The following is a 24,460-nucleotide window of genomic DNA, read 5'->3' as shown; positions in this document are numbered from 1 at the left end:
CAAAAGATAATGCCTGGACTTTCTGCTTCTGCTGCAGGGATGGGTAGTTGGGCCATTCCATAAGATAGCAACACAGGAAGACAATGAGGTTTGTCTGGGAAAGATCACGAATTTGGTCTTTACCATGGTGAGCTTGAAATACCTTTGAGTCATATAAGTGGCTATTGAGAGAAGTCTGGGCTGGAGGTATGGGTCTGAGAATTATCTGCATAGAATTTTGGGATGAAGCCATGGGCATGGATGGCATGGCCTAGGGAGGCAGGGGGTGGTGGGATGAGAGCCAGGCCTAGGAGTTGAGAAACAGCAGGAGAGCTCAAAACTGAGGGAGGAGCTGCCAGAGAAGTAGGAGACACAGGAGGGTGCGGTGGCATCCCAGAAGGCGACGGGTGCGCATGTTTCCCAGTGAGGACGTGATCGGTCTGTCCATTGTTGAGGAGTGAACACTGGAAAATGTCCTCTGCTTCGACAATTTGGAGGTTGCCACTGGCCTGCTGGGCCAGAAGCCAAATTGGAAGGAGTGGAGGTGAGGACGTGAAGACTGGAGCAGTGTGGCTGTGTGGGAAGAGAGAAGGTGGCACTGGAGGGGAGAGAAGGGTTGAGGGAAATTGTTGTTATTGCTGTTTTTTGAAAGTTTCGCTCTTGTCACCCAGGCTGGAGTGCTGTGGTTTGATCTTGGCTCACTGCAACCTCCGCCTCCCAGGTTCAAGCGATTCTTCTGCCTCAGCCTCCCAAGTAGCTGGGACTACAGGTGCTTGCCCCCACGCCTGGCTAATTTTTGTACTTTTAGTAGAGATGGAGTTTCACCATGTTGGTCAGGCTGGTCTCGAACTCCTGACCTCAGGTGATCCACCTGCCTCAGCCTCCCAAAGTGCTGGGATCACAGGCGTGAGCCATCACGCCCGGCCAGGAAGTTGTATTTTAAAATAAGTCTTGAGTTTTGTTAATACATTATAGGAGAAGTTGAATTGACGAGGTAATAGGCTTCCAGATGGAGAGACAGGGTGTACAAAGCCTGGAGGCTTCCAAGTGCTTGTTGTGCTTTGGGGCAGTGAGGTGCTTGTGCAAGTGGAGCAGAGGTGGGTGGGGAAGTGCAGTAAGAAGCACCTGGGGAAAAGCGGGCCCGGTTAGAAAGGGTCTGGCATGGGGCCCCAGCCAGTGTGTGCCTGGGCAGCACATCACAGTAACAAAGTCTGAAGAGATGACAAAGCACAGTCTGAGAGGCAGCCAGAGTAGCGGGGAGCTGTTTATGGAGGAAATAGGGGAGGGGAGGGCAGATGAGAGATTTGTTGTCTTTTCTATAGGACTCCGTATTTGATTAGGTTCAGGAGTTGTAGGGGAAAACCTGTGATGGAAGAAAGCACTGGTGTTCTTTGCTCAAGAGGGTGTTTGATTAATTGGAGTATTAGCACAGAAAGTTGGAAGCAAGCAGATCGGGGGTGGACATTTAGGGGGCAGTTTTCAGCCTTCAGTTGGGAAGGCGAGTCTAGAATGTTGGAGGGCAGCTGGATTCAGAGTTTCCAGTCCCCCAACAGCAGCTGGCTGAAGCCTCAGCACTGGGTGGGCTCACTGAGCAGGCTGAGCATGTTCTGGGAGGTGTCCCTGCTTCTGCTGCTGTGTAAACTCTGCTGTCAACATCTTGGGCTTTGAAGCCACTGAACGCTGGACCGGTTTACCTTGATTTGTCTTTGCAAAGTGTAGGAATGATGCTTGTTTTACTCCAGAATAGATTGTTTTTAGTGGGCTCTTGAGAAGTGGAGGTTTTATAGCTCAGACACTAGAGCCAGGGTCTTCTGGAGCCAGGGAATTCTAGTTCCCCTAGTTAAAAGCTGAGTGACTTTGGATAAGTTACTTTGCCTTTATAATACCTCAGTTTTCTTACCTGTAAACTTAAGGTAATAAGAGTGCCTGATCCATGAGATAGATTGGGGATTAAATGAGAAATGCGCATACAGCACTTAGAACAGCGTTTGACACATTTTAAGTGCTCAGAAAGAGGTAATGATAGAGGTAGAAGTAACCGTAGTCATTGTTTTGGGGTCTCCAGTGTTGTCGTTCCATTGTTAAAGCACCAGATGGCGACAAAGCACACTTTTTCAGCTTCCTTGCATTCCCCTGCTTGGACTCCTTGAGTAGCTTTGCTTATTCTCTTCAGATCCCTAATTGTTGCAAAGTGAAGTATTTTGTTTGTTTCCTTTCTGCCTCTGGTTTCTTTAAAACTTCTGGTTGAAACTCATTTGTTTTGAGACTCTTATTTAAATTTCATTCATAAAATTAAAAAAATGTTTTGGTTGGAGTAGCATGTACACACAATAAAACATTGGACAATACAAAATAGCTGTTAGTGAAAGGCAGCGTGCTGCCCCTGCCCTCCACCCTGTCCTACTCTCCAGGAGCACCCCGTACTTTTTTTTTTTGGCGGGAGAGGAGTCTCACTCTGTCGTCCAGGCTGGAGTGCAGTGGCATGATCTCAGCTCACTGCAACCTCTGCCTCCTGGGTTCAAGGGATTCTCCTGCCTCAGCCTCCTGAGTAGCTGGAAATACAGGTGAGCGCCACTGCGCCCAGTCCCACCTCCCCCCTACTTTTTTTTTTTTTTTGAGACGGAGTCTCGCTCTGTCGCCCAGGCTGGAGTGCAGTGGCGTGATCTTGGCTCACTGCAAGCTCTGCCTCCCAGGTTCATGCCATGCTCCCGCCTCAGCCTCCTGAGTAGCTGGGACTACAGGTGCCCATCACCACGCCCAGCTAATTTTGTTTTTGTGTTTTTAGTAGAGATGGGGTTTCACCGTGTTAGCCAGGATGGTCTTGATCTCCTGACCTCGTGATCTGCTCGCCTCGGCCTCCCAAAGTGCTGGGATTACAGGCATGAGCCACCACGCCCAGCCTTTTTCTTTTTTTTGAGACAGGATGTTGCCCTGCCACCCATGCCAGACTGCAGTGGTGTAATCACAGCTCACTGCAGCCTCAAACGATTCTCCAGCCTCACCTTCATAAAGTGTTAGGATTACAGACGTGAGCCACTGTGCCCAGCCAGCACCCATTTTTAACTTATTATTACCACATCTTTTTGAATAGCTGAATTTTATATTACTTCAGCCAAAATATTGGCAGTCTAATGATTTGATACTGTTTCTTGGAGTCGAGGAGAGTTGCAGTAGCGGGGGCTTGGGGATTTTGTGATGTGCTTCCTCTGTGCCAGTCATTGTGATGGGCATTCGGCAAAGTCCCTGATCTTGGGCCACCAGTCATTGGGGGAACTAGTAAGTGCGGTGTGGTACGTGCTTTGGAGGAACACTTGAGAGGGTGGATACCTGGCCTCTCCTGGGAGGACTGTCAGGAAGAGGTGAACATCTGAGCAGAGTTGAAGATAAGACCTGGTTTGGCAGGCAGGAAGGACAAGGAAAAGGTGCTCCCGGCAGGGTGGGTAGCAGGGTCAAACATGTCAAATGGCGAGAGCGTGGTGTAGCTGCAGCAGGCTGGAGGGTAAGATTTTGGATTCGGAGTTAGGGCTATGGTGATGAAGGCAGCATGGAGAGGGAGGGTCAGTCTTGAGGGCATTTCATGCTGTGTCAGAAGTTGGATCTTGTCTGAGAAAAATAGGGAACCACTGAAGGGTTTTAAAGGTAAAGCAACACGGTTATACTTGTATTTTGTGAAGATCAGTCTTGAAGCAGTGTGCAGAATGGATTGCATGGCTTAAGACCACTTAGGAGATGACTGGGACAATCTAGGTGAGAAATGGCAAGGGCCTGCTGTAAGGCAGTGACAGAAACCAGAGGCAGGACTGGGCCTGAGAAATGAAAAAGAGGTAGACTTGATAGGCTTGGAGGGGTAGGGAAAAGTCAAGGATGGTTCCCAGGTTTCTGGTTTGGGTTGCTGGATGCGTGGTGTTACCTGTGCATGAGCTGGGAAGTCCTGGTGAAGAAATAGAAGGTTTTAAGCTCATTTTATTTTATTTTTTTATTTTTTCGGGGACTGGGTCTCCCTCTGTCTCCCAGGCTGGAGTGTAGTGGCGTGAACATGGCTCACTGCAGCCTCAACTTTAAGCAGTCCTCCTACCTCAGCCTCCCAGGTAGCTGGGACCACAGGCATGCACCACCTGCTCTGCTAATTTTTTAATTTTTTGTGGAGATGGGGTCTTACCATGTTACCCAGGCTGGTCTCAACTCCTGAGCTCAAGCAGTCCTCCTGCCTCAGCCTCCCAAAGGCCTGGGATTACAGATGTGAGCCGCTGCACCCAGCATTAAGCTCATTTTAGATTTGTTGAGCCTGACTTGGCCTTGGTGACATCTAAGTGGAGATGCCAGTACAGTTGGAATCAGAAGAGACTCTGCCACTTGGTAGCTTCGTCACCTTCATCAGATTACTTGCCAATTTCAAGGTCCAGGACCGTTTCTTTTTCAGGTAATTGGGGATAGTGATAATCTCTACCAAAGGATCGTTTATGTTGTTAAAATGAAGAGCTTCCTAAATACTCAGCACAGGCCATGGCCAGACAGGTGATCCGGGAAGTGGTTTCCTTCATTCCTTTCTAAGGTTCAGAAGGACTCAAGCGCTTTGCTTATTGCTCTTTGTACAAAGTGGGCAATTTTGGGTAATACTGTGTCCTATGGAAAGTAACTACTTAACTAAATTCATGTAGCTCATTCTTTAAGCCATCTATAATGGCTTAGAATGTTATCTAAAAACGCCTTTGCTTTTCCTGGTTCACTGCGTGTGTCACCACTTAACATTGACTTTTCCCCCCCGTGTAGAAAGCATGTACCTACATCAGATCTAACCTTGATCCCAACAATGTGGATTCTCTCTTCTACGCCGCCCAGGCCAGCCAGGCCCTCTCAGGATGTGAGGTGAGTCCGGGTTCCTACGCTGACAATGACTAACTATTTAAAGTGCATTTTTAAAGGGGAGGGGTCATGTCAAAAATCCTTTTTTTAACTATGAGAGTCCATTATTGTGGGTGGGAATTCCATTCCTGTGATTTTTTTTTTTTTTCCTTAAGAAAGTATAGTTTATGTTTCTCCTAAGTTTTTACTTTTCAAGGGTTTTAAATAACCTTTTTATACAGTTTTTGCTTTTCTTCTGGGAGGTCTTGATTTTTTCCTTTCCATCTCCCGTTAATATGTAAAAATGTTCAAAGTGTACCCCCACACAAGGTTTCTGGAAAGTCATTTTATTGAACATAGGAGAACCGTGTAAATAGAAAGGTAACTTGTCAGCATCTTTTCAGATGGGAGTGTTGTACCGAAGTTTTGCAAACATTTCATCCTGGTGTCTGGGGATTAGAGGGGGATGAGCATGTGCGAGGCGGAGGTGACTTTGGCAGCTGCTCTGCATTCTGTCTTTGCCATGCCTGCCGCAAATTGCCAAGACCTGTTCTAAAACTCTGTGTCTGCCAATTCTTTCTTAGATCTCTATTTCAAATGAGACCAAAGATCTGCTTCTGGCAGCTGTCAGTGAGGACTCATCTGTTACCCAGATCTACCATGCAGTTGCAGCTCTAAGTGGCTTTGGCCTTCCCTTGGCATCCCAAGAAGCACTCAGTGCCCTTACTGCTCGTCTCAGCAAAGAGGAGACTGTGCTGGCGTGAGTTGTCATCTCGAACACTTCTCAGGCTTCATTTGTCTCGGGCCCTATCCTAAGAGGGCTCATTCATGGGTTCAGCAAATACTTTCTGGGCAAGTACTTCCAGTAAATACTTCTGTGTGCCAGGTGCTGTGCAAGGCACCGCAGACATGATTGCATGAAGGCAGGTAAGGTCTGTGTCCTCGTGGAGCTCACATGGACACAGTCTTCTGCAAGCCTCGCAGACAGAAGGCAAGCGCTGAGCCAGAGCATGAGCATACCACCACCTAGAGATCCAGTTGCCTTGTGTGGTTGGAGGGCTAGAGCAAGGGCAGATAACTGAGAAGGAGCCAAGTGCATGTCTTGTTGAGGCTTGGCTAGGGCAGGATGACATGTTGGCAGTGAAGGCTCTGCAAAGTGGGGTCTCTCAGGATCCCTGGAAGTTGTGAAAGACAGCATCTGGTGGGTGAGGTGGTTGCTCAGAGGGTGGAGTATTCTAGGAATCAGACTCTACTACTCTGCAAAAGGCTTAGATGAAGGAGAAGCACCTTTCCTATTTGTTATAAATGGAAATATTGTAACTTCAGAGTGTTTTTTGCTAAGCTCTTAAGTGATAATATATGTAGTTTTAAATTTTTATTTATTTAGAGACAAGATCTCACTCTGTCACCCAGGCTGAAGTGCAATGGTATGATCAAACTCACTGCAGCCTTGAACTCTGGGCTCAAGTGATCCTCCTACCTCAGCCTCCCGAGTAGCTGGACTACAGGTGCAAACTACCACGCCTACTAATTTTTTTTTTTTTTTTTTTTTTTGAGACGTGGTCTTACTCTGTTACCCAGGCTAGAGTATAGTGATGCGATCTCAGTTCACTGCAACCTCCGCCTCCCAGGTTCAAGCAGTTCTCCTGCCTCAGCGTCTTCAGTGGCTGGGATTACAGGCACGCCACCACACCTGGCTGATTTTTGTATTTTTAGTAGAGACAGGGTTTCACCATGTTGGCCAGGCTGGTCTTGAACTCCTGACCTCAAGCAATCCACCTGCCTTGGCCTCCCAAAGTGTTGGGATTACAGGCGTGAGCCACCGTGGCCGGCTGCCCGGCTAGTTTTTTTAGTTTTTAGTGGAGATGGGGCCTGTCTGTGTTGTCCAGGCCGGTTGTAATTTTTTTTTTTTAAACACTTAAACTCCTCATTTAAAACAATAATTTTTTTTGTTATTTTATCTGTGTTCACCATTTAATTGCAAACCCTGAAGGAGGGTGTGGAGTACCTTTCTGGAATCCTGTTCATTGTTTAGCAAGAGGTTGGTGATACCAGTTCTCCCTTTCAAAACAGTGAGATTGTTTCCCAGGTTTTTTTTTTTTTTAAATAATATATATATATATATTTTTGCACACAAAACAACATTTTCTAAAAGTACATACAAACAAAAAGATGTATATCAAACATATTAGGAAGGTTGCACATGGGAAGATGGGGAATAGAAATGGTGGGTGGGAATTAAGGAAAATAAATGAGAGGGGGACTTTGTATGGATCAATGATAATAACTCAATCCTCTATTTGACAAAGAAAAAGGAGAAGGAAGAGGAAGAAAAAGAAAGTGGGATAAAGGATCAGAAAGGGAGGAAAATAGAAAAAATTAGAGTATGACTCCAGGGTAGACCTGTTTTGTTGTCGCTTGGTTAGTTGGTTGGTTTGTCTGTTGTATTTTTCATATGTTTCACCATGTTGGCCAGGCTGGTCTCGAACTCTTAGCCTCAAGTGATCAACCTGCCTCGGCCTCCCAGAGTACTGGGACTACAGGCGTAAGCCACCACGTGCAGCCCCCACATTGCTTCTGGCCTCTGTGGTAGACCTCCCAGACGGGGCAGCCGGGCAGAGGCGCTCCCCATATCCCAGACGGGGCGGCCAGGCAGAGGTGCTCCTCACTTCCCAGACGGGGTGGCCGGGCAGAGACGCTTCTCACTTCCTAGATGGGGTGGCGGACGGGCAGAGGGGCTCCTCACTTCCCGGACGGGGTGGCCAGGCAGAGGCGCTCCTCACATCCCAGACGATGGGTGGCCGGACAGAGGCACTCCTCACTTCCCAGACGGGGCAGCTGGGCAGAGGCGCTCCTCACATCCCAGAAGGGGCGGCCGGGCAGAGGCGCTCCTCGCTTCCCAGACGGGGCAGCCACGCAGAGGCGCTCCTCGCTTCCCAGACGGGGCGGCTGGGCAGAGGCGCTCCTCACTTCCCAGACGGGGCAGCTGGGCAGAGGCGCTCCTCACATCCTCCCAGACGGGGCAGCCGGGCAGAGGCGCTCCTCACATCCCAGACGGTGGGCGGCGGGCAGAGGCGCTCCTCACTTCCCAGATGGTGGGCGGCCGGGCAGAGGCGCTCCTCACTTCCCAGACTGGGCGGCTGGGCAGAGGCGCTCCTCACTTCCCAGGCGATGGGTGGCCGGGCAGAGGGGCTCCTCACATCCCAGGCGGGGCGGCCGGGCAGAGGCGCTCCTCACTTCCCAGACGGGGCGGCCGGGCGGAGATGCTCCTCACCTCTTCCCAGACGGGGCGGCCGGGCAGAGGCGCTCCTCACTTCTCAGACGGGGTGGCGGCCGGGCAGAGTCGCTCCTCACATCCCAGACGATGGGCGGCCGGGCAGAGACGTTCCTCACTTCCTAGACGGGGTGGTGGCTGGGCAGAGGCGCTCCTCACCTCCCAGACGGGGCGACGGCTGGGCAGAGGCTGCAATCCCAGTACCCTGGGAGGCCAAGGCAGGCGGCTGGGAGGCGGAGGCTGCAGCGAGCCAAGACCACGGCACCGCACTCCAGCCCGGGCAACAACGAGCACCGAGTGAGCGAGACTCCGTCTGCAGTCCCAGCACCTCGGGAGGCTGAGGCCGGCAGACCACTCGAGGTCAGGAGCTGGAGACCAGCCTGGCCAACATGGCGAAACCGCGCCTCCAGCCAAAGGAGAAAAACGAGGGAGGGGTGGTGGCGCGCCGCGGCCAGGGCAGGAGAATCACGGGAGCCGGACGCAGGGAGTCTGCAGCGAGTCGAGCGTACTCCAGGCTGGGCCACAGAAGGAATATAAGAAAAAGAAAGAGAGAAAGAAAGAGAGAAAGAGAGAGAAAGAAAGAAAGAAAGGAGGGAGGGAAGGAGGAAGGAAGGAAAGGAGGAAGGAAAGGAAGGAAGGAAGGAAGCTGTTTCCCAGGTTTTTTTGTTTGTTTTTTGTTTTTTTTTTGCTAACAACCAGATTTTCTCTAAACTTAAAGCCTTGTTAAGCACAGAGTTCACAGGCAATTGACATTCCCTCTCTGTCCTCCTCACACCCTCCCTATATTCACATGATCAGTCATCAGTGACTCTAGGGCTGACATTTTGTACACACTTTGTCCAGTGCTTGGCCCTTTTGGGCCTTTGATTTCAGGTGACATATTTTGATACCTGCTCATAATCCCTCATGGGGAATGCTTCTCCAGTCACCATCATCTGATGCCATGATGCCACTGTTAGTGCCCGTGCCTTACCTTGATGCTACCTTCTACAAAAAAAATTCCCATTTCCCTCCAAGCAGAAAGGAAAATCCCCTTTCTCAAAACCCCAGAACCCCAGGAAGAAGTACAAGGGAAGTACGTCCACTTTGGAGTCAGGCAGACTTAGGTTTGAACACCAGCTATTTCATTCCTTGCTGTCTGACTTTGGCCAAATTTCTAACTTCTCTGAGCCTCGTCTTTAAAATGAAACCCACAGTTCTTACATCAGAGCAACTGACAGGATTAAGTGAGATAATAGGTGTGAAGACTCTAGTGCAGTGCCTGTTTCTTGGTGGGCATGTAGGAAACGGAGTTCCTTTTCTGGACCATTTGTTTGTTAGGTCCCTAACAAACAGGTCCTCCTTCTTAGAGAGTTTGTTACTTCCTTTGTTGTTGTTATTTGTATGTTAGATCATAAGCTTTTTTTTTGAGACAGGGTCTCACTGTGTCATCTAGGCTGCAGTGCAATGCGATCATATTTAAGGCTCACTACAACCTCAAACTCCTGGGCTTGAGCGATCCTCCCACCTTAGCCTTCTGAGTAGCTGGGACTATAATCACATGCCACCACACCCAGCAAATAAGCTTTATTTGTAGTGCTTAGAGAGCCTGGCACATGGTCTGTACCCAACGGAGTTAATAAAGGATGAAACTATACTTTTGTGTTTCTGCTGTCTTGTAGAAAGCTTATAGGTAGGAAGAATATATGCTTTGGAGCAGAAAGAACTGTGTTCAAATCCACTCTTCTACTCAACCTCTGTGATCATGAGTGGGTTGTTTAGCCCCACTAAACCTCAGTGTTTTCATATGCAAACCTGGAGAATGTCTCGTAGGGTCATTGTGAAATCCAACTGGTAGGATGCCTTATATTACTACTAATTTGCCCTATTAAAGGCAATCTGATATAAATTAGAACTCTTCTGAGTGGGCCTTCTATATTTAAATGGGCTTTTTCTGGGAAGTGTATGTTTGTAAACTTGTCTTGAATGGAAAGAAAATACTTGTAGGTTTGAATGAACCACCTGAGAAGATCTCATTGTAGTCTGTCATAAATCAATTTCTCTGAATCATCTGCTATATATTAGTAAGATAAGATCTGCTTTCTTAGTGTTTGAATACAGTACCATGCTCCAGAGAAAAAGAAATTGCTGGCTGGGGAATAGGTAATTAAAGCCAGTAACAAAACTTTCTAAAACTCAGTGGATTAATTTCATTCTAAAACTTCTGAGGTTGTTACCAGCACAGCACTCTCTCATTCCTAAGAGAAAAAAATGGTATCTTGATTGAGAAGTTCTTTCTAGGCTATCTTAACTGCCTTTTCTGGGCACAGCGTTTATCACGGGCAGATGTGTGATTTTTGTCTCGTTTGGAAATTCAGGTTTCATTTTCTCAAGCGTATGATAACAACAAGCATCCCATAGGTGTCGTTGAATACTCTGGGGCTTGTCTCTCTGTAAATTGCGACTCTGCTGTTTTCCAACTTGTCATCTTAATGGAATTAGTTTCCCATGGAGAGAATCTAAATTGTTATGATCTTGACATAAGCAGACAGATTCTTGCTCTACATTCCCTGACACATTGACTTGGTAAGTGGTGGTTTTACACAAGGGCCCAGTCATCTCTTAGGAATTAGGAAACCATTCGGGGTGGAAGCAGCAGTCCATTTAACCACCAGGGGGCCTCTCCTCTCCCAGTTTCACCCAGAAAAGCACTGTTTATATTTTCCAAATTATCTGCATTAAGATAATAGAATCTAATAAGTCTTACATGTATACATCTATCATGTTCCATCTTAAAAAGCTTATCTTCCAGAATTATAGATAAAAATATATGAATAAGCCATAAAAAAGAATGAAGTGCAGATACATGCTACTACATGGATGAGCCTTGAAAACATTCTGTTGAGCGAAAGAAGCCAGACATAAAAGGACACAGATTGTATGATTCCATTTCTATGAAATAGCAGAATAGGCAAATCTGTAGAGATAGAACATAGATTGCTGGTTGCTGGGGGCTAAGGGGAGACACAATGGGGAGAAACTGCTCAGTGGGTTTTATCTATTTTTTTTTTGGAGACAGGGTCTCACTCTGTTACCTAGGCTGAGTGCATTGGTGCAATCACAGCTCACTGAAGCCTCAACCTCCCTAGCTCAAGTGATCCTCCTACCTCAGCCTCCTGAGCACCTGGGACTATAGGCATGTGCCACCATGCCCAGCTAATATTTAAATTTTTGTAAAGATGAGGTCTCACTATATTGCCCAGGCTAGTTTCGATCCCCAGGCTTAAGTGATCCTCCTGCCTCGGCCTCCCAAAGTATTGGGATTACAGGTATGAGCTACCGTGCTCAACCAATGGGTTTTATTTTAGACTGATGGAAATATTTGGGAACTAGACAGGTGGTAGTTGCACAACATTGTGAATGTAGTAAGCACCCCTGAATTGTTTGCTTTTTAAAATGATTAATTTTATGTGAATTTTGCTTCAATCTCTTCTTTTCTTTTTTTTTTTCTGAGGCAGGGTCTCACTCTATTGCTCAGGCTGGAGTGCAGTGGCTCACTGCAACCTCTGCATCCTGGGCCTCAGCCTCCCAAGTAGTTGGGACTACAAGCACATGCCACCATACCTGGCTCATTTTTAGTATTTTTAGTAGAGATGGGGTTTCACCATGTTACCCAGGCTGGTCTTGAACTCCTGGGCTCAAGGAATTTGCCTGCTTCAGACTCCCAAAATGCTGGGATTACAGGCGTGAGCCACTGCGCCAAGCCCAATGCCCACAGTTCTTCTTGCCAGTTCTGTTGCCTGGGTTGCCTTCTCAGCTGTGATGATCTTTTCCAGATTTTGTCACACCTGTCCTAACTGGATTGTAAGTAAACTCCTTAAAGGCTGAGACCAACTTGTACTTCTAAAGAACAAGAGTGGGATATTTGTGAAAGTGTCCAAGTACGGGAAGGGGTGAGTGGATGAAAGAAGACTTGACATTCATTGGGGTTCTACTCTTTACCTTCCAGAACAGTCCAGGCTCTGCAGACAGCATCCCACCTGTCCCAGCAGGCTGACCTGAGGAGCATCGTGGAGGAGATTGAGGTGTGAATCTTTTGCCAAATGCATCTCCCAGCTCCTATCTTTGACACTCTGCAGAAGAATCTTGCAGATAGCCATGCATGATCTGTTATGACCAGTTACATTGCTTCTTATATCCATGGCACACTTGTGTTCTTTGTATTAAGGTATTGTGTCCTGAGAAATATTTGTACCTATTACATAATAGGTCCTCAGGACGTGGTGACTGTGGTTTTTATTATTGCTCTATCCTTGCCTTTGCCCAGAATATCATGCTCCTCTGGGACCTCTTTCATGGACTGCCTGGCAGGGGTGACAAGCAGTCCTGATGGTGTTCTCACTGGATGCTTCACAGGCACGTTGGTTGCCTAGGACAGCAGTATGTCTCTCTTTGTCTTTTGGAGCATTAAGAAATTCGGGGAAACGCTGTGCTTTGTAGGTTGTATTCAAATGGATGGCCACGGACTCCATCTGTGTCATGATGCTTCCTGGGTGCACAGCAGCCTGGGCCACTGGCTTTCCACCCAAAGCAGCTGGCGCCTTCTGTGCCATGACTCCTGGGCTTGGGCCTGCATACAAGGGGACAAGGAAGGAGCCCTCCCAGAACTGCAGAAGATAGTGCTCTCCTCAAATGTCTGTTTGATATACTTTACTCTGCCTAAGCACCATTTTTGAGAAAGTATTAAGTGACTGAGATGGTCTTCAGATTTAGAGTGAGAGATGTCACGAAGCTGTCTGCAGTGGGGTTGACAGTGGTTTGTGCCTCTCATTTCTGCTGTTACTTGACATCCAGCATGTTTCTGTTTTGTTATGGCAGGACCTTGTTGCTCGCCTGGATGAACTCGGGGGCGTGTATCTCCAGTTTGAAGAAGGACTGGAAACAACAGCATTATTTGTGGCTGCCACCTACAAGCTCATGGATCATGTGGGGACTGAGCCATCCATTAAGGAGGTACCCATCTAACAATTTTCAGGAATGAAACCCAAAGGGGTCATCAGCTGTATCTGCTAAGGATGGCTTTTATCAGAGAGGAATGTTCAGACAGTACCTTGGGATGTTGTCAGTCAGTGTCCTGGGTTAGAGATTAAGAATGAGAAATAGAAAGATGTAATGCCTGTCTTCAAGAAATGGGTTGCTAGTGAGGTAGACGTGTAAACAAACCACACTTGCTTTAAATGGGGTATGTACATGTCACGAGGTAGTATCAAGGAAGCCACGTGTATTACTCCTGTTTCATCTCCCTTTCTTCCCAGTACCCCTTTCTGCTTGTCGCCTGAATGCTTTCCAATCTGGTGGCCCATTCAAATCCTTCTCTGGGCTCACAATTGCTTCTCCTCCCTTCCCCCTTATCCTCAGCAATGGCTAAATCTTAGCTAATCTTTGCTGATGGACATAGTTCACTGAGAGGCATGTGTGTCTATCACACATCCGCCAAGAGTTCATTCTTTTTCTCAAGAGGAGGTTGTTAACCTGAAAGAACCTTCAGTTGGAATGCATGTGGGAAGTCTTTTTGAGTAGGACCGTCTTTGTACCCCTTGTTTGTGAGAAGTTACCAGCCCTTAAAGTACTTAAAATACAAGCTGCTTTTATTTAAATTTTAGGAGGAGAGATTTGGGTTTTAAGTGAGAATTTTCATTTCTTTATGCATTACGAGTTTTGTGCCAAGTTTCTTTAAGTAAATAGTTATCTGTCTTGGATAATTGGAATTAATTTCATATTTTCTCCATATGGTCAAATAAGTTATTCATGTGTTTGCATTCTTTTTGTGTCTCTTCCTTTGTCCTAAGTGTAGGAGGTCTAGAAATATACTCCCTTTTAATTTCTGTTATGGGTGAAAGTGCAAGAGTGTGGGGTCTTAGGGTACAGATTGTTTGCTGATTGTCTTATACACAGTAAAGTAGATGAATTAATGATATTGTACTTATACAACTTAAGCATTTTCTTCCTTTATTTCCAAGCTGCTGCTAACCAGGTACTTGGCTGGAGTAATTTCGCTGTCACTGCTTTTGACACAACAATTCTGGTGAACAGTCACCCATTTTAACGTGTCAACAGAGTAGTGACGGAAAATTGTAATTGGTCCAATTAAAGAAAATTCTTTCATGTTGACTGTGAATAACACTGTCAGGAACAAGAGAGCCCTTTTGTTGGATGGTAGATTTAAAAAAACAAAACTGATTGAAGGGGAAAATGTTTCCTCCTAAGCAAATAACCTCCAGAATTTTAATAATGCCTTTTAGGTTCCACTTTTTTAAAAAAATTGCTTTTAGTTTTCTCCTCTAAGCAGCCCATTAGTTCTTAATGGAGAGTTATTTTAGTTTCTTTTTAATGTACATTTTAGCTATAAAGTTTGGTCTTATAAATAAAAACTTTGCCTCAATGTACTACTTAGAAGTAGGTTAGGAGGAAAGGTAGCTTTGCTGGGAGGGTAATGAGAATCAGGAAAGAACAGATTTTCTTGTAGAAGGACTTTGGAGACAAACAGTCCTACATTTGAATGTTGGTCTTGTTAATGTTGTGGTAACTTGCAGAAGTTATTTAGCCTCCTTTAGCCTCAGTTTCATTTTTTGGGAAACATTGATAATAGCAATCCTTTATAATTTTTGTCAAAATTTGAGTTAATGCATGTAAAGCACCTATCATGATGCCTGGCATATATAGACATTTAACAAATAATTACTATTATATATATTTCATAATATAGTTTCGTATCTCAGTAGTTATCTGGAAGTACCCTGCATTTGTGTAGTAAGCATTATTATGATTTTTTTTCAGACAGAGTCTCTGTCACCCAGGTTGGAGTGCAGTGGTGCGATCTTGGCTCACTGCAACCTCCATCTCCTAGGTTCAAGCAATTCTCGTGCCTCAGCCTCCTGAGTAGATGGGATTACAGGCGCATGCCACCATGCCTGGCTAATTTTTGTATTTTTAGTAGAGACGGGGTTTTTCACTATGTTGGCCAGGCTGGTCTCGAACTCCTGACCTCAAGGGATCCACCCGCCTTGGCCTCCAAAAGTGCTGGGATTATAGGCATGAGCCACCGTGCCTGGCCTGTATAGTAAGCACTTATTAAATAACTGACAAATCATGAATTTCAGTTTATAATGGAAGATGGAAAAAAAAAACCACATCCAAGTTCTAAGTTTAAATGCAGAATATTTGCGTTTTCTCCATCTACGAATTTGGATCAGTGACCAAAAGACCTCCCATGTGAACACCTGAAACAGATAAGGGTGACTTTCCTCTACAACAGTGGCCCTCCCGCCTTCCCAGCAGAGGAAGAGAAACAGCTGCATTTTGCATTTCTTTCAGGATCAGGTCATCCAGCTGATGAATGCGATCTTCAGTAAGAAGAACTTCGAGTCCCTCTCCGAAGCCTTCAGTGTGGCCTCTGTAGCTGCTGTGCTCTCCCATAATCGCTACCACGTGCCCGTTGTGGTTGTGCCCGAGGGCTCTGCTTCCGACACTCATGAACAGGCTATCCTGCGGGTAAGACATCCATGCCCAAAGTGTGCCCCCTGATTGTCATTCCTAGTGGAAGGCTTTCAGAAATCTGGACTATGGTCACAGCCAATTATAGCCCCTACAAGGACATACCCATTAAATGGAGGGCAAGGCTCATTTCCCTGAGCCTTGAAATGGAGACATGACCACTGGGTGAACTAGCCACAGAACCCTTCAAATCTATTAAAAAAAATTTTTTTTCCCCTCGAGGATTTTTAATTTTAATTTTAATTTCTTGTTTTGAGACAGAGTCTTGCTCTGTCGCCCAGGCTGGAGAGCAGTGGTATGATTTTGGTTCACTGCTGCATCCACCTCCTGGGTTCAAGTGATTCTTGTGCCTCAGTCTCCCAAGTAGCTGGGATCACAGGCACACACCACCATGCCCAGCTAATTTTTGTATTTTTAGTAGAGATGGGGTTTTGCCATGTTGGCCAGGCTGGCCTTGAACTCCTAGCCTCCTAAAGTGCTGAGATTACAGGTATGAGCCACTGTGCCTGACCTCTCCCTAGAGGATTTTAAATAGTACAGGCTTGGCCGGGTACTGTGGCTCACGCCTGTAATCCCAGCACTTTGGGAGACTGAGGCAGGCAGATCATGAGGTCAAGAGATTGAGACCATCCTGGCCAACATGGTGAAACCCCATCTCTACTAAGAATACAAAAATTAGCAGGGCGTGGTGGCGTGCACCTGTAGTCCCAGCTACTCAGGAGGCTGAGGCAGGAGAATCGCTTGAACCTGGGAGGCAGAGGTTGCAGTGAGCCGAGATTGCGCCACTGCACTCCAGCCTGGTGACAGAGTGAGACCCTATCTCAAAAAAAAAAAAAAAAAAAAAAAATACGGGCTTTCAGTAAGTGCAGGAATATTACATTTCTAGGTCTATAACTCCAGATGTATAGAGAAGTCTTGCATCTAAAATGCACTTCCCAATACCAAACTTTCTTTTTCATATTTTTTTGGTTTTGTTTTGTTTTTTTGTGAGACAGGGTCTCACTATGTTGCGCAGGCTGGCGTGCCGTGGCACGATCATGGCCCACTGCAGCGTAGACTTCCTCCAGTATCCAAATTTTCTAAATATATTATTTTACGACAGCTGTTTTAATTGTCCATTAATTCTGGTGTTTATGGTTGATCAGTTCTCTTTTTGCCTGGTCCTGATGGGATATCTTTTTGCCTCTTTATAGCACAGTCCTCCCTTTCACTCAGCAGTAAGCATAGACTTCTCCTTTGTGGTAACTCTTTGAACAGAGCACATGCACAGATCTTGAATACGCTTAGAACTTTCATCTCAAATGAGGCGTTTTGTTGCTGTTGTTTAGGAACCAGTGATAAGCTAAGATCTTCATGAGAAATTAGCATTTTATTTATGTCTAAGTGTTGGGTTTCCATTTAGGACAGTCCTGTCTGTCCCATTAGTTCTGCTTTGGTGGCCCCTGCAGATATCCTCCTGAGCGAGTACCCTGTTCTTCAAAAGTGCCCATTTTCTCCCTACATACAACTCATATACCCTCAACAAAGACTTGGGTAGAAAGTAACCTGAGTAACATAGTTTTCTGTGAGTCAAGAGGGGCTAAGAGAACAAAGTGGAAAAAGAATTGACTCTGAAGCTAAATAGATGGTTTGAGTCCTGGCTCAACTGCTTAACTGGCCATGTGACCTTTGGCAGTCCCTTAACCTCTTGTGGCTTGTTTCTTCACCTGTGCAATAAGGATTATTCTCTCTGTGTCATACAATTGATAGGAGAATATATGTAAAGGGCCTGGCCTGGTATATGCATATAGTTGACTTTCAACAAATGATAGTTATTAATATTATCCATATTTCTTTAATTTTCCCATTGCTGATACCATCCTAAAGTATTTTTCTGGCTGATTTATTTATTATTTTTTTAGTAGAGACAGAGTCTCACTGTATTGCCCAGGCTGGTCCCAAACTCCTGGCCTTAAGTGATCCTACCATCTTGGCCTCCCAAAGTACTGCAATTACAGGCATGAGCCACTGCACTCAGTCTGGTTGAGACATTTTTTTTTTTCTTTTTCAGAGATAGGGTTTCCCTCTGTTTTCCAGGCTGGAGTATAGTGACGCAATCATAGCTCATGCTAACTCTTGGGCTCAAGCAATCCTCCTGCCTCAACTTCCTGAGTATCTGGGACTACAAGCACATGCCACCATGCCCAGCTAATTCTTTAATTTAAAAAAGCGTGTTTTTTTTTTTTTTTTTTTTTGGTAGAAACGGGGTCTTGCCATGTTGCCCATGCTGTTCTTGAACTCCTTGGCATCAAGTGATCCTCCTGACTCAGCCTCCCAAAGCACTGCAATTATAGGCATGAACCACCATGCCCAGTCTGATAAATTCTTTTAAAGATTCTGTAGTAGAGTGGATAGAATAGGGAATCAGAAAGAAGGAAATATATTGGCCAGGTGTGGTGACTCACGCCTGTAATAATCCACTTTAGGATTAGGCAGCAGACCCAAGGTCAGTGAAGATTTCCCGAAGCAGATTTGCTGTCTTGCAGCGCTTACAAGCTATAGATAAAGCACCCCAGAAACAAAATTCTCTGCTCCTGTAGCCTTTGTTGTAACAAATAATTTTTTATTTATTTCTAGTTACAAGTCACCAATGTTCTGTCTCAGCCTCTGACTCAGGCCACTGTTAAACTAGAACATGCTAAATCCGTTGCTTCCAGAGCCACTGTCCTCCAGAAGACATCCTTCACCCCTGTAGGGTAAGTCCTGATCATATTTTGGCAGGGCACTGACCTCTTTGTTTTGGAAAGTTACCCTGCAGCCAGTGTAACAGATTAATACGTTCCAATTAGGTAAATTTGATTTACTGGTATCAAAAGCCTATAGTTGAATATAAGAAAATGATTTTTAAAATGAAGATTATTTGGTTTTACTGTTTCATTCTCTATTTCTAGTTGGCTCTGTCTTGTCATTGTGACATAAGTAGCTATTTTGAAATTTAATATTTACTGATTTTTTTCTGATAAATAATGATGTTATAGGAAAAATACAGAAAAGCACAAAAAAAAGAAAATATAACTCACCCATAATGCTACCATTCAGAGATAACTTTTGCTAACTTTTTTTTTTTTTTTTTTTTTGAGGCGGAGTTTTGCTCTTGTTGCCCAGGCTGGAGTGCAATGGTGCAATCTCAGCTCGCCACAACCTCTGCCTCCTGGATTCAAGCGATTCTCCTGCCTCAACCTCCCAGGTAGCTGGGATTACAGGTGCCCGCCACCACACCCGGCTAATTTTTTGTATTTTTATAGAGACAGGGTTTCCCCATGTTGGCCAGGCTGGTTTCGAATTCCTGACCTCAGGTGACCCACCTGCCTCGGCCTCCCTAAGTGCTAAGATTACAGGCATGAGCCACCGTGCCTGGCCTTGCTAACATTTTATAATTTTTTTTTGACAGTCTTTTTTCTATGTATGTAAATAAATTTAAAAAATTCAATTAAAGGCCAGGCATGGGGCTCACACCTGTAACCCCAGCACTTTAGGAGACTGAGGCAGGTGGATTGCTTGAGCCCAGGAGTTTGAGACCAGCCTGGGCAACATAGCAAGACCCTATCTGTAATTTTTATTTATTTATCTATTTATTTTTTGAGATGGAGTTTTCCTCTGTCACCCAGGCTGGAGTGCAGTGGTGTGATCTCGGCTCACTGCAACCTCCACCTCCTGGCTTCAAGTGACTCTCCTCCCTCAGCTTCCCGAGTAGCTGGGATTACAGGTGCGTGCCACCACGCCTGGCTAATTTTTGTATTTTTGGCAGAGGCGGGATTTCACCATGTTGACCAGGCTGGTCTTGAACTCCTGATCTCAAGTGATCCACCCACCTCGGCCTCCCTATGTGCGGAGATTACAGGCGTGAGCCACTGTTCCCCGCCTTTTTTTAAACTAGAGATGGGGGCCAGATGTGGCGGCTCATGCCTGTAATCCCAGCACTTTGGGAGGCTGAGGTGGGCGGATCACTTGAGGTCAGGAGTTTGAGAACAGCCTGGCCAACATGGCAAAACCCCATCTCTACTAAAAATACAAAAAAATTAGCCAGACGTGGTGGCGCACGCCTGTAGTCCCAGCTACCCCGGAGGCTGAGGCAAGAGAATCACTTGAACCTGGGCGGCAGAGGTTGGCAGTGAGCTGAGAACGCACCATTGCACTCCAGCCTGGGCAACAGAGTGAGGCTCCATCTTTATTTAAAAAAAAAAAAAATCAAGATATGCTTTATATGTAACAGTGTGCCAGAAACTTTTTTTATAGGATTAAATATTCTTTTACAATTTTTTTTTTTTTGAGATGGAGTTTTACTCTTGTTGCCCAGGCTGGAGTGCAGTGCAGTGGCGTGATCTCGGCTCATTGCAGTCTCCACCCCCCAGCTTCAAATGATTCTCCTGCTTCAGCCTCCTAAGTAGCTGGGATTATAGGCACCTGCCACCATGCCTAGCTAATTTTTGTATTTTCGGTAGAGATGGGGTTTTACTATGTTGGCCAGGCTGGTCTCGAACTGCCTCAGCCTCCTTAGTGGCTGGGATTATAGGCGTGTGACCTCAGGTGATCCTCCCACTTCAGCCTCCAAAGTGCTGGGATTATAGGCGTGAGTCACCATGCCCCGCCTTTACAATGATTTTTAACGGCTGCATATTATTGCTATGTAATTTTTTAAAAACTAAGGCCCAATTTACTGGGTATGATGGCTTGCCTATAGTTCCAGCTACTCTAGCCTAGGTGACAGAGGGAGACTGTCTCAAAAACAAAAACAAAGAATTAAGGGTCAAGCTGGGCACAGTAGCAGGTACCTGTAGTCCAGCTACTTGGAGGTTGCGGCAGGAAGATCATTTGAACCAAGGATCTTAAGACCAGTCTGGGCAACATAGTAAGACCTATTTCTAAAAGAAAAAAATTAAGGGTCAATTTTTATATGAATTAGTGTTTTTCCCAGCTAATTGTATAGAACTTTTTTTTTTCTTTTTTTGAGACAGAGTTTTGCTCTGTTGCCTGGGCTAGAGTGCAGTGGCGTGATCTTGGTTCACTGCAACTTCTGCCTCCCGGGTACAAGGAATTCTGCCTCAGCCTCCTAAGTAGCTGGGATTACAGGCACCCGCCACCACGCCCAGCTAATTTTTTTTGTATTTTTAGTAGGGATGGGGTTTCACCATGTTGGCCAGGCTGGTTTTGAACTCCTGACCTAAAGTGACCCGCCTGCCTTGGCCTCTGAAAGTGCCAGGTGTGAGCCACTGGCCTTATATGGAACTTTTTGAAGTGTTAAATTAGGTGGTAAGTTATTGAGATAAGGAGTTTTCAATTTTAGAGAGAAAATGCATTTCTTAATCATAAGGATACATAGGCAATATGTGAAATTAAAAAGCAAAATCATTTTTAGGAGTGTCAGTGGAGTGGTAAAAGACATTGAGATTTTACTATATAGTTAGAGTTAGGAATTCTCTACCTTTTTTTCCCTTTAAAATAAAAATAAATATTTTTTAATAAAAGTAAGATATGTCCTTTTTGAGAAATTCACAAAACATGGAAAGGTAGAAATCATACCAAAAAATTAGCCACAATTATACTATCGTACACCAACCTCTTTGTACATTTTGGGGTATTTTCCTCTACATTTTTTTTGTTGTCATTGTGAAACATAATTGGGATCATATTGTAAACTTCTCAATTTTACATTACACTGTGGAAAGCTACCAGGAGTTTGAATTTTAGGAGTGGTGGGAGTAACAAAGGAAAAGAAAACGTTGGAAACCTAGGGGTGTTCATTTTAGATACTTTTCTCCACATGCCAATCTGTGATTAAGCATGAGGGTCAGGCACAGTGACTCACGCCCCAGCCTGTACTTTGGGAGGCTGAGGTGGGTGGATCACTTGATCTCAGGACCCTGTCTCTACAAAAAACTGCAAAATTATCTGGACATGATGGTGCATGCCTGCTGTCCCAACTACCAGGGAGGCTGAGGTGGGAGGATCAATTGAGCCTACGAGTTTGAGGCTGTGGTGAGCTGTGATCGCGCCACCATACTCCAGCCTGGTGACAGTGAGAACCTGTCTCAAAATAAAAAAAAATAAAAAGCATGAGATTGCCCAAGTGGGGTGGGAAGTCAAAAAGGTAAGGAGTTGGCTAGCTTTGGACAGTCTCCAGGAGACATTTCGTAGCTCCTGTTTGTTATATCCATGACTTTCCTACCTGAGTTCTTGCTAAGCCCGTTGTCATTCTTAACAGGGATGTTTTTGAACTAAATTTCATGAACGTCAAATTTTCCAGTGGTTATTATGACTTCCTTGTCAAAGTTGAAGGTGACAACCGGTATATTGCAAATACCGTAGAGGTAGGTGTTTTTCTTTCCTTCCCATTGCCATGTTAGTATATCCAAGGAAATGGCCAAATTGACACAGTATTAACCGTCTGGTGCATTCACTTTTCTCTACAACCAAGCTAATGCGTTTATGTGGAGCGAGGGCTGCATTCAGTCTTTGCTATTTGACAGACTTAGTAGCTAAGGCAGTAAATCAAGAACTTGGTCATAGTGAATTTTCTTTTATTTGTAAGTTTTTCATTTTCCATTATAATTTAGCATTACTGTCTTACATGAAATTTAGTTAGTAGAAAAAATAAAAATCACCCATAATTCTACTGGGGCTTAAACTCTTAAAGTGTTTTGTGTGATAGGCTTTGGTGGGTTTAGAAAAGTGCTTGATGCCAAATAGGTGACAAAAAGCACCAAATGACACATACATAACACTATAATGAAGCTATTTGGGTAAAGGAGAAAAGAAAATCAGTAATCTTTCATAATGAACTGTGTCTCAGATGTTTAGCTAACTCTAGCTGGGTTGAAGATCGAAGTAGCTTTAAGGATAGAAAGCCTTATTTACCTGATGCTTTGTGGGAATGAGGTAGTTCACATTAGTATTTTTCCCAGCTAATTGAAATTTACCCCGTCTGGCATGGTGGCTTTCATTGTAATCTTTTTAGATAGAAGTTTATTTAAGATGAGTGACACATTTTCCTACTTTCTTACTTCCAATTTAAGATGGTTTCTTTGTCTTTCATGACCTTGACACTTGAAGAGGACTGGCTCTCAGTTTGTAGAATGTCTGTTAGTTTGTGTTTGTCTGATGTTTCTTCATGATCAGATTCAGGTCATGCATTTTCCGCAGTTCTATCCCAAAAGTAATGCCCCGCCCTACCCAGAACAAGAAGTATCTGATGTTGATATGTCTCATTACAGGTCATGTTAACCTTGATCACTTGAGTAAGGTGATTGAGTGCTAGGTTTCTCTGCTGTAAAGTTGCTATTTTTCTGCTTGTATTTAAGTGTCTTGTGGGGTGATACTTTGAGACTCTGTAAGTATCCTAATGATCTTGTCTGTAATAGTTATTACTGTGGTGTTTGCCAAAGGATGTTTTTCTCTTTCATTCCTTCTACATTTTTAAAATTGGAATTCTACTGTAAGAAAATAACTGTCTTTTATCCTGTTTATTTAATTATTTATAACTATCATAATTCTTTATCATAACATGTTTATAATGTAATATATTTTCTGTAATTCATATGTTTACAATAATTGCATCATGGATATTTACTATCTACATTGTGATCCATGACTCATTTATCTTGTTGCTCATTTTATCCTAGGTTTGGCCTTTGGAGAGCTCCTCAAATTGGCTCCTGTGACACTAGCTTTCTTTTAATGACAGAAGTAACAGCTAGAAAGTTTGACCTTTTCAAAAATGAGGCATTACTTCCCATAGGTAGATTCAACACTTGCATTTAAAGTTTGGCAGAAAGGAAGATGTTTTCTGGAACTCGAATCTCTCCACCTCATGTGTTGACCTTTTTAGCATGAGACATCTGATCTTAGTCCGTTCACTATGGATAGAAACTATTGTAGCATGTGCCTTGATCCTTTCAAATCCACATTCTTTTAATGTTAGTTTCCTACGTTAAGAGGACTTATTTGCAACTGAACATATTAAAAGGAAAGTTCTTTTTTTCTTTTTCTTTTTTTTTTCTTGAAACCTCTTCTTCCCTGTACTTCCAGTCTATCTTAAATGCCAGGCTTATACCTCACAGTTCTTAACCCCTTCCTTTCTTTTCACTTCTACCTTCTAGTCAGTTACCAAGTCCTATTGATTCCACCTCTGATTGTCTTTTCCATGAGTCTTTTGCTGTTACAGTCACCAAATTGCTCTATTCTCCATATTCGTACCAATATTTGGTATTTTTAGGTTTTGGTAATTTGATGCATGTGAAAAGGTATCTTGTTTTAATGTCTTTCCTTGGTTACTGGTAAAGTTAAACATCTTTTTTTTTGTATTAGCCAATTAGGTTTCTTTTCTAGTGAATTGTTTTATATCTTTGCCTGGTTTTCTTTTGGTTTGTTAGTCTTATTACTGATTTTTAGGAGTGATATATGTTTAGTTGTGAGCATCAGATATCTTCCCCTAGAATTGCTTTATGGCATCTCTTGAAGCACAAAATTTAATTTTAATGAAGCCTAATTTAAATGTCTTTTCCTAGGGCCAGGTGAGGTGGCTCACACCTGTAATCCCAGCACTTTGGGAGGCTGAGGCAGGCGGATCACTTGAGGCCAGGAGTTCAAGAGCAGCCTAGCCAGTATGGCAAAATCCTGTCTCTGCTAAAAATATAAAAAATAGCCGGGCGTGGTGGCACGCACCTGTAATCCCAGCTACTCGGGAGGCTGAAGCAGGAGAATCGCTTGAACCTGAGAGGTGGAGGTTGCAGCGAGCTGCAATCGCGCTACTGCACTCCAGCCTGGGCAATAGAGCGAGACTCTGTCTCAAAAAAA

At 44.6% G+C, this 24,460-nt stretch overlaps 1 protein-coding gene across 8 annotated transcripts in view; it reads left to right on the top strand.

Moving 5' to 3' along the window:
- Positions 1-24,460, top strand: part of RPN2 (ribophorin II) — a 64,277-nt gene that overhangs the window by 14,495 nt on the left and 25,322 nt on the right. For 5 of the 8 annotated variants that reach the window (XM_055265249.2, XM_055265253.1, XM_055265252.1 and 2 more), the window contains exons 3-9: positions 4,750-4,845; positions 5,406-5,581; positions 12,084-12,159; positions 12,953-13,087; positions 15,449-15,625; positions 18,245-18,363; positions 21,870-21,975. In XM_055265249.2, the coding sequence (XP_055121224.1) occupies positions 4,750-4,845; positions 5,406-5,581; positions 12,084-12,159; positions 12,953-13,087; positions 15,449-15,625; positions 18,245-18,363; positions 21,870-21,975 (885 nt within the window). Of the gene's footprint in view, positions 1-4,749; positions 4,846-5,405; positions 5,582-6,814; positions 6,863-12,083; positions 12,160-12,952; positions 13,088-15,448; positions 15,626-18,244; positions 18,364-21,869; positions 21,976-24,460 lie in introns of all 8 variants that reach the window. The other 3 variants (XM_055265247.1, XM_055265245.1, XM_055265250.1) reach the window with 2 other exon arrangements.

The sequence above is a fragment of the Symphalangus syndactylus genome, chromosome 24, assembly GCF_028878055.3.
Source record: "Symphalangus syndactylus isolate Jambi chromosome 24, NHGRI_mSymSyn1-v2.1_pri, whole genome shotgun sequence".
In the NCBI taxonomy this organism is placed as follows: domain Eukaryota; kingdom Metazoa; phylum Chordata; class Mammalia; order Primates; family Hylobatidae; genus Symphalangus; species Symphalangus syndactylus.
Note: the sequence above shows the minus strand (reverse complement) of the source record. Positions and strands in the feature narration are given on the sequence as shown.